The sequence below is a fragment of the Phalacrocorax aristotelis genome, chromosome Z, assembly GCF_949628215.1.
Source record: "Phalacrocorax aristotelis chromosome Z, bGulAri2.1, whole genome shotgun sequence".
Lineage (NCBI taxonomy): Eukaryota > Metazoa > Chordata > Aves > Suliformes > Phalacrocoracidae > Phalacrocorax > Phalacrocorax aristotelis.
This window is the reverse complement of record NC_134311.1, coordinates 13046105-13059010: the sequence shown is the minus strand read 5'-3', so window position 1 is coordinate 13059010 and position 12906 is coordinate 13046105. Positions and strand designations below refer to the sequence as shown.

The window sequence follows — 12906 nt, the reverse complement described above, 5'->3', positions numbered from 1 at the left end:
GTATACTGCTAGTCACTGGCCTCCAACTAGACCTTGTTCCGCTGATCACCGCAATCTGAGTCTGCCCATTAATCCAGTTTCCAATGCACCTCACTGCTTTTCCATCCCGAAAATCAACAGCTCTGTGGGGATCTCAAGGGTAACAGTGCCAAGGGCCTTACTGAAGTCCAAGCAGACAATATACACTGCTCTCCCCTCATCTATGAGGCCAGTCAGTTCATCATAAAAGCTGGTCAAGCATGTGTTGTGGTTCAGTCCCAGTCGGCAACTGAACACCATGCAGCCGCTCACTCACTCCCCCCACTTCTCTGGGACAGGGGAGAGAATCAGAAGAGCAAAAGCAAAAAAAAAAACTTGTGGGTTGAGATAAGAACAGTTTAATCAGTAAAATAAAATAATAACGATAACAATGACGATTATTATAGTAATTACAACAATAACAATAATATAATAAAAAGGAAAAGGGAAAACAGGAAAAAAAAAAACAGAAACACAAACGATAAAACCGCTCACCACCTGCCAACTGACGCTGCCGGTCCCTGAGCTGCGATTGCTGCTTCCCTCTCCCGGCCGGCCCTTCCCAGTTAACGTACCGGGCGTGACAGTACACGATATGGAATATCCCCTTTGGCCAGTTTGAATCTGCTCTCTTGGCTGTGCCCCCTCCCCTCCCAGCTTCTTGCGCGCCCGGCAGAGCATGGGAAGCTAGAAGAGTCCCTGGCTAGTACAAGCACTGCCCAGCAACACCTAAAACATCTGTGTGTTATCAACATTGTTTTCATACCAAGTCCAAAGCACAGCACTGTGCCAGCTGCAGTGAAGAAAGTTAACTCTATCCCTGCTAAAACCATGACAGCATGACTTCCCCTTGGTGAAGCCACGCTGACTGCTACTGATGATTTTCTTGTTTTTCATGTGCCTGTAAATGGTTTCCAGGTTTAGCTACTCCATCACTTTCCCAGGTATCGAGGTGAGGCTGACAGGCCTTTAGTTCCCTGGATCCTCTTTCTTGGAAACAAGTGACTTTTGCTTTCCACCAGTTTTTGGGTACTTCCCCCAGTTGCCACGATTGAGCAAAGATTATTGAGTGTTGGCCTTGCAATGACATCTGCCAGGTCTCACAGAACTTGTGGGTGCAGCCCATCAGGGCCCATGGACTTATGTATGCCCCGTTTGCTTAAGTCTTCCCTGACCTCTTCCACCAGGGGTACATCTTCCTTGCTCCAGACTTCCCCCTTGGTCTCCAGAACCTGGGATTCCTGAAGGTCAGTGTTGCCATTAAGACTGAGGGAAAGAAGGCATTAGGTACCTCAACCTTTTCCATGTCCTGTGTAACCAGATGCTCCATTTCATTTGACAATGGCCCCACATTTTCCTTAGCCCTTACTTACAGAAGTTCTTGTTGTCTTTCTTTGACAATCAGATTCAACTCCAGTTGAGCTTTAGCTTTTATAACTTCATCCCCAGATGGTCAGACAATGTCTCTGTGTTCTTCCCAATTTACCTGTCCTTGGTTACACTAGATGCTTGCTTTTTGAGTTTGGCCAGGAGTTCCTTGTGCATCTAACAGACCTCCTGGCACTTCTGACTTCCTGTTCACTGGGATGTACTGCTCTTGAGCCTGGAGGTGGTGAGCCTTGAATATTAACTAGCTTTCTTGGGCCCCTCTTCACACCAGGGCCTTATCCCATGGGATGTTTCCAAGCAGAACTTTGAAAAGACAGAATTGGCTCTCCTGAAGTTCAGGGTTGAGATCCTGCCTTTTACCCTCCCCTTCCTGTCAGGATCCTGAGCTCCACTATCTCATGGTCACTGCAGCCACAGCTGCCTTTGACCTGCATGGTCCCAACAAGCCCCTTGTTGGTGAGTACGAGGTCCAGCAGATCACCTCTCCTTGTTGGCTCATCTATCGCTTGGGTCAGGAGGTTCTCACTGATGCTCTCCAGGAACCTGCTGGATTGGTTGTGTCCTGCTGTGTTGTCCTGCCAGCAGACACCAGGGTGGCTGAAGTCCCCCATTCTTTGGGCACTGCAATAGTGCTCATCTTACCTCCTAAGGATACATGGCATTTCTTTGTCTGTGGTTTTGGAAAAGGATGGCTTAAATCAAACCTTCCTTCCCTTCCTGTGCCTTACTAATGCTTTGAGCACCAATCAATCGCAAATGGAAGCAGTAACACATCTTCCCAGACAAACTTGCTAATGAAAAGGTCATAGGACAAGTTGTTCACTTGTCTGACCTTGCATCACACCGCAAATTCAAAGCAGATTTGGAATCATTGAGTTTACACCTCTGGGCTGAGCAAGCTTCTTGCACTGCTGCTGGGCAGCAGGCAGACAAAGCACAGGGAGGAGAGGACAGTTAGGGCCCTGAAGCCTTACAGGCAGAAGCAAAAATGAGAGCAGGCTCTTAAATAAGCCTGCAGTGGGCGTTTTCAATTTCACAGCAAACCTGTGGCATTCTGGGGGAAAAACAAGTCCCACATGCCCTGCGCACAGTAGAAACAATCATTGTAATAGACTAGACTATAAGCCTGATAATATGAATTTGGTGGTGTTGAAACTGAAACACTGGAAGTAATTGCAAACATCCACTCAGGTTATGATAGATTGGATTACTATGCTGGTAGTTACAGAAGCAGCTATTTTGTGCTACTGCATCCTCAATTTCTACAGCTGTCCATTCAGTTCATTCCCCAAAATGGGAAACTGTATCCCACATAGGGGAGCAAGAAGTCAGGAAAAATAGTCTTATTTTTCAGTGGCACAGAACACGTTTTGCTGCTTGCTGTAGCTGTACGATACCCAGAATATTACGGGAGAACTAAGAAGCTTGGAAGAGCCACACATTGGACTCAATATTCCACTTGATGGTCTAAGGGCTGGGTCCTCCTTGCTAGCTCTTGCCTTCGCTTGCTAGTGCTTTTTGCTGAAGGGTTACTCTACTGCTGCCAGCTGTTCTTCAGGATGTAGCTTTTACATCAGTCACTAGCTCATTTCAAAGCCAAATGCTAAACTGGTGGTGTCTCTGCTTCCCTTTCTGCACTAGTAGCAGCATCTTTCCACAGGCTGCTCTGCTGAGGCTTGTCAGCCACCCTCCTGGAAGGTAGAGCTGGCCCATCCTCTAGACTAGCTGTGCTGTCATCAAGCTTGAGGCAGAATTGGCCACCGTGGTCTTGAGAGGAAATCAAGAACAGGAACATTACCTCAACTGTGCTGATGCAATTATGGGTGTGGTGAAAGGAGAACTGAAGTGTCCCTGGGGGGAAAAAAAGGCTATGGAATGGTTTTTCATGTAATACAGTCATCTGGAGCAAAACAATGTCCTGCCCTCATCCTCAAGGCGCTGCACCTTGTTTGCCCTAGCTGTTTTGACCCAGTGGTTAAGGGAAAAAAAAAAACAAGGGTGCTTACTGAACTGAAAATAAGTTGTGTATTTTAGTGCTGTTTAGTCTCAAGACAGTTGTGCAGGAGTCCTGCCCCTAGCTAGCAGCTGGGTTATCCTCTGTTCCTCCCGACTCAGCCAAACTGTCCCACTGATAGAGCAAAGGCTCCTGCTGCTCACATTTGTACAGCTCACTGATGAACTCATTCAGGTAGAATTTGGAAAGACATTTTGCCTCCAGAATTTTATTCCTGCTGTGACAAAGAAAGAAAAAAAATGTAGGTGAAACATGCAGGGAACCACTACTCTGTAGGTACCTAAAAGGTAACTACATTTGAGGGGCAAAACCCATGGTACTAGCTGTCTTTATACAATGAAACCCATAACACAAGAACTAGAGACATTTTCTAATACTAACATCTTCCAGATACTCAATTTACAACACACATACTGTCATGTTGCAGCTATTTGCGGGAAGAAAAACCAAGTTCTCTTCGTGACACTTTGGCTTCACAGCAGTATGAAAAGCATAAGCTCTGTCCCAAGCCAGATGGTAGAACAAGACTAAACTAGAGGTTAAATCTGGACCTGTCTTCTCAGCATATTTTCTGAAAGAAGATTTTGGCTAAGATTGTCTATGAATAGCTGCCTAAAAAGAAGGGGGTGGTGTCTTTAAACCAACATCTGGTCTAAGAAAAGAGGCAAGGAACAATTTTGCAATTATATTGGAAATGCTTCATCTACAATAATTAGAACATTCATACAGAATTTTCAAGATTCAGCTTGAAATAATGCACACAATACATTTCAGAACATCCTAGATGCATCAGTCTGTTGTATTCACTGAGGGTATGTTTCTCTCCTCTGCAGGTTCACATAAGCCCACCAACAGGGCTGGTACTGCTTTCCACGACAGACTACTGAGGGGTATCTGATTTCAGCAATCAAGGTGGAAGTCAAGCTTCACATGCCAGCAGGCTGACAGATTCCAAACTATGTGTGCGCTGATAAAGCCTGGAGGTTTTTACTCATGCGCAGCAGCAGAGGAAGCTCCTGCAGCAGCCAAGCAACCACTGGCTGCATGTGCAGTGTGGTGCAGGACAGCAGCCAAACAGTAGTCTGATGAACCAAAGCAAGCTTCACATCTAGCTCCAGGGTCAGGACCACAGCTGGCAGAGGAAGGGACTATTTGACCTTAAGTGCAGCAGCTTCAGAGAGCTTGTGCATAGCATGACTTTAAGGGGCCTGTGAAGATCGACCACATCCTTGTCAGCTCCACAAATCACACGGTTGCAGGGGAGCCAGTTCCCATTTAACAAACACCAGTACAAGCCCAAAACATTAACATGTTATCCTAACTGGTACAAAATGTAACTATATCTTACCATGATAAGTACTTCTGCATACTTCAGTAACAAGAGTATAGGATCTAGAATACCTATAAAGAACACCACAGCGTCTTAGTCTAAGCCTGGGCAATTGCACACATACAGGAGTTACAAGGCTTGGAGGAAAAGACAAGCAAGTAAGGGAGTTTTTTGACCAAGAGGCAGGGGCGAAGTGCAATCAACTTCATTTGAGCTTGCATCCTGGAGCTTTATACAAATTGCAAAGTCAGTTTAATTACTTAGTTTATTTCTTTATGCTTTTAGAAACAACTATGGCTGGATTGAACAACAAATAGCAGGAAGTGAGGGTGAACTGCTTGTAGTCCTTCACTCATCCACTAATGCATACAAAACAAGCATCACAAGTTATTCACTGGCCCATTTATGATGTCTGACATTGAACACCACCTCTAGGGTGATGCTCATCATCTTCATAGACTTCTCCATTATAGTGGTGTTTTCTTTTCTGAGATGGATCAAAGTCTACTAAATCCACTTGTTCCATTTCCTCAGTTTCTTCTATTTCCTGCCTTGTAGGAAGCAGTTTTTCAAGTAAAGACAGCTTATCTAAGGAGAGGAAGCCACTCTCTGGGAAGTTCACCTGAAATCATCAAGAACTGCGGTTACTCGAGTCTACCTGAATTGGCCATTTCCATCCCACTACAGGCTACATATCTGCCAAAGTCAGCTTTATCATCACAGATGACCTAAACCTAGTGCTTTAGAAAACAAAAAATTATCCAACATTTCTTCTGCCTCAGGCTACCCTCTGGAATCACCCTAGAAGCAAAGTACAGAATATATCAACCTTAGAGATATGGTCGAATCTCCTGTAAACCCATAGCAGACAGAGCACGCTGCCACAGCTCCCACCCCACATTAGCTTCTCTCCAGAGAAGACATCAGCATTTTCCAGCCTACTCCTTTGCTCCAGCACAGGAAAACTTACTAATCCATCCTTCCAAATGATGATAGAAACTAAAGAAGGCGCCAAGCAAATAGAAATTCACAAGGTATCTGAAGAAATTCTTCTGGTACTTAACGTACTTTGAGTGTTCTTAACTATATCTTACCATGAGCTGTAAGTACTTTTGCTTACTTCAGTAACAGAGTATAAGATCTAGAATTCCTATGAAGAACATCACAGCATCTTAGTCTACGCCTGGGCAATTGCACCCTATAGTTATAGTTCAGAAATTCTTCTGGTACTTAACATACTTTCAGCACAGAGTGTTCCAGAAGCTCTCTTGGTTCTGAACTGTAATTCTGTTTGATGGATTACATGTTCTCACCATTGTCAAAAACAAATACCAGACCAAGACATCTGATAACTGGTATCTCTTCTAGACTGAAGTAATGCTTAGAGGTAAAATTTTCAATGGATATTTGGTGCTGAACTATGCTATGGAAGTAAGTTGATCCACTTACCCTGAATTCTATTATCAGACGTCCTTTTTCATATGGTCTGCGATAAATTGGCATACCTTCATTCAACACACACTTAATAGCCCCATGCTTCACAACCTGGCCTAAAAAACAGAACAACAAAAAACACAAAAACCACCAAAAAAACAACCAAACAAAACCAAACCCCAATCAAAAAAAGGAAGGCATCTGTGCAGGCAACAGAAGCAGCTTGAACTCCCTTCAATATTAAAGGAATCTTCTACATTGTGGTTAGACAGCTACACCAATATAAAGTAGTCTAACAGCGACTTACTGCCTGGTAACTTCTGAGCAGGAGAGCAGGCTGATGTCTACATTATGTTCTTGTAACCTTGTTATGCTTCCCACAGGAAGCATACTTATAAATTTATTAAGTGCTCCATCAGTTCCAAAACTGAAAAAGTGGTTTTCAAAGACCCACAGCCTTCAGTTCTCATGAGGTGTCCTCAGGGTACAAGTATGTCCATGAGCTATGGTCAGTTACTATATCATGCAAAGAGAAAGTTACTGCTGACTGCTATCCAAAAATCCATTTTTGTTTAAAGATTTGTACTGCAAAGACTAGGAGAAGCTTGATGCCAGCACACATCCCTTGTACATCAAAATGGGATGCTTCTGTTCGTTTAAACTGCCAGCTTACATTCACTGTATACTTTGAATTTGAGCAGGAAGTAAACCAACACTTACCAGGATGGGAGGTAATAATAATAGTTCTATTATCCAGCGTTGTGATAGGCTTTTGAAAGCCACATAGCGCTTCAACCAGTTGAATGTCCATAGGCATAAGAAGGTCTTCATCTCGTCTACATTAGAACCAATCAAAAACAGTTACAGAAAGGGAGAGGCAGTAAAAGGATCATACCCAACTTCAAGACTTAACTTGGCAAGGACAATAGAGCTGTGATTTTAATAGAAGCCCGGACAATTAAATGAAGAATACTGAATATTGATGCAGCACTCCAAGCCAGCAATTACAGGAATGATACCCATGCTGAAAGCCATTACTGATCAAGCCTAGCTATCCAAAATGTAGAAGCGCTTACTGAAAAATAAATAAATACAGCAAGGCTCAACTGCATTCAGTTTCACTTCACTGCTCCTTCCTAATTCTACGAAGAATTATCTCTCAGCCTCCTAAACACTGCAACTGGGGCAATTAATCCCTTCCTTTATGTAGATTAATACTTCCTTAAGTGCATCAGCTATCTCTACGTTATCTGTTACACTTGCTTTCTGAAGATCTGGTACTAGGGAAGTCTGAACAGGTGATGGCCACTCTGGCTTATGATGAAAGTACCTTCTAGAAAGCACCAACGAGTATCTGGAAGAGATAATGTAATTGTTTTAATTGCCTATTCACTAGCACTGCCATACTCAAGTCAGAAGTCTGCATACACTGCGGGTTCAGGGGCTATGACATCCTCCAGCCTATTTGAAGAACTGAGTTACACTTCACTCATCCTGTTTTGAAGGTCCCTGAAAGGAGCCTTGCCCAAAGAGTTATTTTTAGACTCTGATGGGAGAAGGGGAACATTGCACTTCTCCCAGAAGCAGCATGACCTCAGCATAACCTCACAAGACCAGTAATATCAAGGGTTATCTGAGGACACCAGAACTGAATGCAGTGACGAGAAAGATGGACAAAAATAATCCAGCAGCGTTGTGACTTCAACGCTGGTTAGTTCAGGTAACCATACAAACAGCTTGGCCCAGACTGTCCCTTTGGCATACCCGATTCAGTATCTGTTTTCACTGGAAGATAAGAAAAATCAGCTGAGTAAGCTTATCCAAAGCAATCAGAACTGATTCTTAACCTGTGAGCTCAGTGTTCTCGGGCACAGAGTTCTGGCACCACCTTCCAGAGCTCAGCACCACACAGGACAGTCGGCAGACCAGCTGCAAGTTTCCCAATGATCTCTGACTCACCGTTCCTATTTACAAGTACAATGTCAGTGGCTGGTGTTAAGACAAATGTTTTCTCTAAATCCATTGATTCTGTTGTTACTTCTCCAAACAGAAGCAGCAAGACACCAAGTGCCAACACATTTCTGCTAGATGACTGGCATTGCTTCTAATCAGACCAAAATGTACTTGGATCAAGTGGACAGACTCATTTCACAAACATTAACTTGAGACAACGAGGCTTCAACACCGATCAGTACTGTCCAGTACACGAAATACTCGAGATGTGGTCAGTGCTGCTTGAGCCACTTTTGCTTTTGCAAGAGAGAACAGACAGGACTGACTACCCTGCCCAGCACACTCAGGCAGGAAACGAAGTATGGGAAACCACCTCTGGTCAGAAGGGTGAGTGTTGTAGTCAGCAAGTTTGTCATAAATAGGATGCCTGAGGAAAAGTAAACACATTAAGTTTTCTGCGCCTTGAAGCCAACTGGGCAGTGAACAGCTGCCCACACTAAATGGTAATTTTCTGAGGTAAGTGATGAAATGTTATCCTAGAAAGAGCAAGTAATCACCACAAATATTCACATCTATGAAACAACATCTCAATATTTTACAAATTCTTAAAATTCAAGATTTGTAAACTCTTAATGACTGTAATGGGTTTTCTTTACCTTCCAACCCCTCCGACTGCCAACACTCATGTAAGAATACCTCATGCTACCAGAACACAAGTGGACACAACTAGTTTCAACAGGATTCCTGCACACCTGTGCGACTCTGGCCACTCAAACAAACTCACAGGTAAGTTCCAGGCATATGATCATATCTACTGGTACTTCCAGTGGATAAAAGGCAAGTGGTAACCAAGGAAGCATGTGGACAAGCAACTTGGGGGTTAACATGAAGGAATTCCACAGTTTTTACCTTGTAAATACAGAATGGTCTTTCTGATCCAAGACAATAATAATGTCCCCTGGCTCTAATCCTGGCTCTTGGTCCCCTTCACCATGGAATGTTATTTTCTGACCATCCTTCATTCCTATTGTAGAAAACAAACATTTGTCATTTTTTAAGTGAAAAGCAGCAGTAAGAAATGTTTTTATAGGCTGATAACTCTATCAAGGCACAAGCTGGTACCAGGAGATCTCTGGATCTTTAAATTAGAACATCACAACCTTCCCTTGAAGCATTCATGGTTTTTTTAATCCCCTCACACTTCCAACAGATTTTAGCAGTGTCAACCTGAAATATGTCTCAAGATCAGTAAGCTTATTGTAGTGCAAAACAGCCACCTGCCAAGATAAAGTCCTTAAGCGAAACATTATCAAAACAGATTTCATTACACACACAATCACTAAAAAGAAAACAAACACTGTGTACAAATTAGATTTTGAGAGCAAATGACCAATCAGCTTTTTCAGTTTTATAAATATATACGGCAGAGCTACTTATGATCTCAGTGCCTGCTGAGTGAAGAATGCTCCCTAGGGCTGTAACTGTCATGTAAGAAACCCATTCCATCCCCCTTAAAAGTCTCTTCAACACAAGTCCTAGCTGCCTCATACGAGCTCACAGTGTTTTTTGTATAAAGGGAAAAAAAAAGCCCTCTTCTCAGCAATTTCCCTGTTTAGAATGTCAGTAATATATCCCTACTAGTGCTCATATTTAATGTAACTGTAGGATTTTCCCCATAAAAACCAAATGGAGGCATTGCATAAGGTGCACTCATACATAAAACAGTTGCAGGTGATAATAAGGCGCAAGTATGTAGAAGCCACGTGCTTATCACCTTGCTCCATCTTACAAGCTGCACTATGCCAGAGATTTCTCCCACCAGCTTCTGAGCAGTCTCATCAACAGAGGTATATGTCACTCAACTCTGTCACTTTCTCCCGTCACTGTGAGAGTTCATGTATCGAGTTGCATTTTGCCAGGCAAAGCATACCTGCACCTAGCAGCACTGTCAGGGTTGCACAGTGAATAGAGCTCTAAGCATGAGAGGCTTAGTGCTGTTTCTGCACCCTGTTACTATAGCAGACCTGGTTCCCCTTCACACTGTAACACAGTAGAAGTGATCGGAGTCTGCAGGGTTTCCCTACAGGCAGGGAAAACTCATTAGGCAAGCCAAGCCAACAAGTGGTGAGTTTTACTTTAAACCACCCAGCCACCTGATGAAGATTCACTCCTATGAGGTTGCTCAAAAATAGTTAGTTCACTACTTACAATACTGCAGGTTTCAGAATTCATTCTTAGCTATGCGCACAGGTATTAGATGCAAACATAGAGGTGATCAACCTTCCCTAGAAACAAGCCTCCTACTTTTTAAAGGCAGCAATGGCCAATTTTATTGCAAATGTATTCAGCAGTGTTGATCACCGTATCAACAGCACGCATTTGCTAAAGCTTCTGTTTTAGTGCTGCAAAGTCAGTCAGAACATCAGAGTCTATTACTTCATCTTAGTAAGATACCTCACCTTTGTCAATGTGAACTTCTAGTATCTTCTTCTCTCTAACAATTTTTCTGCCAGTGCAGCTCTTACACCGGTCCTTGGGGCTGATACGCTCCCCATGCCCCTGACACTCCATACACACAGACTGGATTTGTTGCACCATTCCTGGCCCAATCTGGTGAATTCTGATCTGCATGCCTGTTCCTCTGCAATTCGGACAGCATTCTACTGCACCTTTCTTACCACCACGACCTAAGGAGAAAGAAAATTCGGGACAGATGGTTATCCACTGCCATAAAAAAAACCCTGAAAACTTTAGAAGCAACTTGTGCCTGGTTTCAGTTTCACTGTTACCTTCACATTTGTCACAGATAACATTCTTCTGCAGCGCAAGTTTCCTCGTTGCACCATTGTACATATCTTCTAAACTTACTGATAACTGATGGACCACATTTTTGCCTGTAGAAGAAAACAGGTATCTACTCAAGTTTCAAAGCTTGGTCTCCAAGTAACAGTAAACTTCCTATTTCATTGTGCTCAAGTGCCCATAAACCAAGCATATGAGCTTTACATCCTGTTCTAGCTTTACCTTGTTTTGCTGCTATTAGTCAATTACCCATTCCTATCTGATATCAAATTAGGTAACAATTCTCATGGCTTTATCTGTAATGCTTCTCTCTTAGAATAAGCCAAAAGCTACTCTGTGAAAGCACAAACAGTAACAGAAACGAAGTATGTAGAACCTTAGACAAATGTCTAAGTTTTATAATGCAGGACTTCAGTTTTAACAAAGTGACTGAATGTGTCTCCTCCAAAGAAGTGGGAGATACTGTCTTAAGTCAGCAGAGTACTTTCTTCCTCCCACCAGGGGACTTCCTGGAAGCTGAATTGAGTAATTTAATTTTTAGACTCACGAATTAGTTACAACTTTAGGTACAACAGGCTTAATTTTGTGAAGGACAGCAAGTTCTGGTTTACTAAGAATACTTCAATAAAACACTAACATTTTGATACAAACCCTTTTTCCTTTTTCTCCCTTTGTCATCAGCTCTACACTAAGAAGTGGTGGCTTCTTCGGCACTACTCTGATCCGGTTTAATTAACACCACAGTCTTTCCCAGCGTGATTAATCTGGACTTTAACTTCTGAGCAGCATTTTACTGCAGCTTCAACTGAATTCCAAAGAACAGCACAAGAAAACAGAAAGGGTTCACAGGCTGAATTGGATTTGGCTATCTTACTTAGATATAGTTACACAGAACTAAAGAGCAAACTCACATTTAGACACCACATTTACAGTAGCTCAGTTAAAAAAGTAATTTTAAGCTATATTAATGATTCTGTTTCCTCTTGAGTGTATTAGCATCCAGGCTTACGCTCAGCTAAAGGCTTTCCAAACACAGAATCTGGTTAGCTATTAACATGAGACAAGGCACAAGAGACCAAACTACCATTGGATGAAACTAATGCCCTCCCCTGCTCGTTGAGAGTATTGAGGGCGAGGATCAATGTTTTCTCTGGTTTTAAGATCGAGCCTATGACTTAATTTTAACACTATCTAAAAGTCTTAAGCTGGCGGCATTCTCCTCGGCGACTTTGATCTTGCCGACCACGGGACCACGCCATAAAGTCTGGGGAAGTGTGGGAAGATAGCAGGTTACCTCGCCTTTCTCTCTGCATCCTCCCGCCGCCACCGAAGAACATATCGAATATGTCCATGGGCGACCCGAAGCCACCGCCAGAGCCGCCCTCTTTGATGGCCTGCTCGCCTCCTTTGTCATACAGGTCCCTCTTCTTCGGGTCTGACAGCACTTCGTAAGCTTGGGAAATCTGCTTGAACTGCGGGAGACACACACGCGCGCGCCGCGCCTCAGACACCCCTGAAACCCTTTGGGGCGCTGAAACCCCAAAAGGCGACCCAGGGGGCTCCCAACCCCCGGGATCCCCCTCCCGACCTCCCCCCCCATCAGCCGCTCCCCACGCCCTCCGGGCAGCGCCCCCAGCCCAGCAGCCCCCTCCCGCCACCGACCTTCTCCCCCTCATTGGGGTTCTTGTCAGGGTGGTACTTGAGCGCGAGCTTTCGATAGGCCTTCTTCAGCTCCTCGGCGGAGGCGTTGGGCTTCACGCCCAGCACATCGTAGTAAGTAGTCTCCTTCACCATGGCGGAGGGCGGCCCCTGGGCGGAGGGCTGCCCCTGAGCGCCGGGCGGTCCCGCACCCCACGGCGGATCCTCGCCCAGACCAGATCCCGACTTTTCTGGAAAGTTCCGAGCCGGTCCCGCATCCGGGCGCTTTTGAGCCGGCGACGCCCCGCCCCGGAAGTCCCGCCCCGCC

At 44.2% G+C, this 12906-nt stretch overlaps 2 protein-coding genes across 3 annotated transcripts in view; both read right to left on the bottom strand.

Annotated features, from left to right (window-relative positions):
- Positions 1-1250: 1250 nt before the first annotated feature.
- ELP1 (elongator acetyltransferase complex subunit 1) overlaps positions 1251-12906 on the bottom strand; it is a 60293-nt gene continuing 48637 nt past the window's right edge. Inside the window, exon 37 of the mRNA XM_075080008.1 lies at positions 1251-1261. The gene's annotated coding sequence lies outside the window, so the exon portion shown is untranslated. The remainder of the gene's footprint in view (positions 1262-12906) is intronic.
- On the bottom strand, positions 4999-12898 carry DNAJA1 (DnaJ heat shock protein family (Hsp40) member A1). 2 transcript variants are annotated; one of them, XM_075080032.1, is made up of 8 exons: positions 12603-12898; positions 12235-12412; positions 10928-11032; positions 10598-10825; positions 9048-9162; positions 6906-7021; positions 6201-6301; positions 4999-5373 (listed from the first exon to the last, which is right to left on the bottom strand). In XM_075080032.1, the coding sequence occupies exons 1-8, from the start codon at positions 12732-12734 to the stop codon at positions 5155-5157; spliced, it is 1194 nt and encodes a 397-aa protein (XP_074936133.1). In that variant the 5' UTR covers positions 12735-12898; the 3' UTR covers positions 4999-5154. The 2 variants fall into 2 exon arrangements, with proteins under 2 accessions (XP_074936133.1, XP_074936132.1); XM_075080031.1 differs by lacking the exons at positions 12235-12412; positions 12603-12898 and adding an exon at positions 11592-11615.

Bases quoted from the DNA above. Each gene is read 5' to 3' on its own strand.
- DNAJA1 (XM_075080032.1), bottom strand. From the start codon at position 12,734: ATGGTGAAGGAGACTACTTACTACGATGTGCTGGGCGTGAAGCCCAAC. The intron at 10,826-10,927 runs GTAACAGTGAAA...CTTTCTCCTTAG, and splicing joins TATCTGTGACAAATGTGAAG to GTCGTGGTGGTAAGAAAGGT. The intron at 9,163-10,597 runs GTGAGGTATCTT...TTTCTACAATAG, and splicing joins AGAAGTTCACATTGACAAAG to GAATGAAGGATGGTCAGAAA.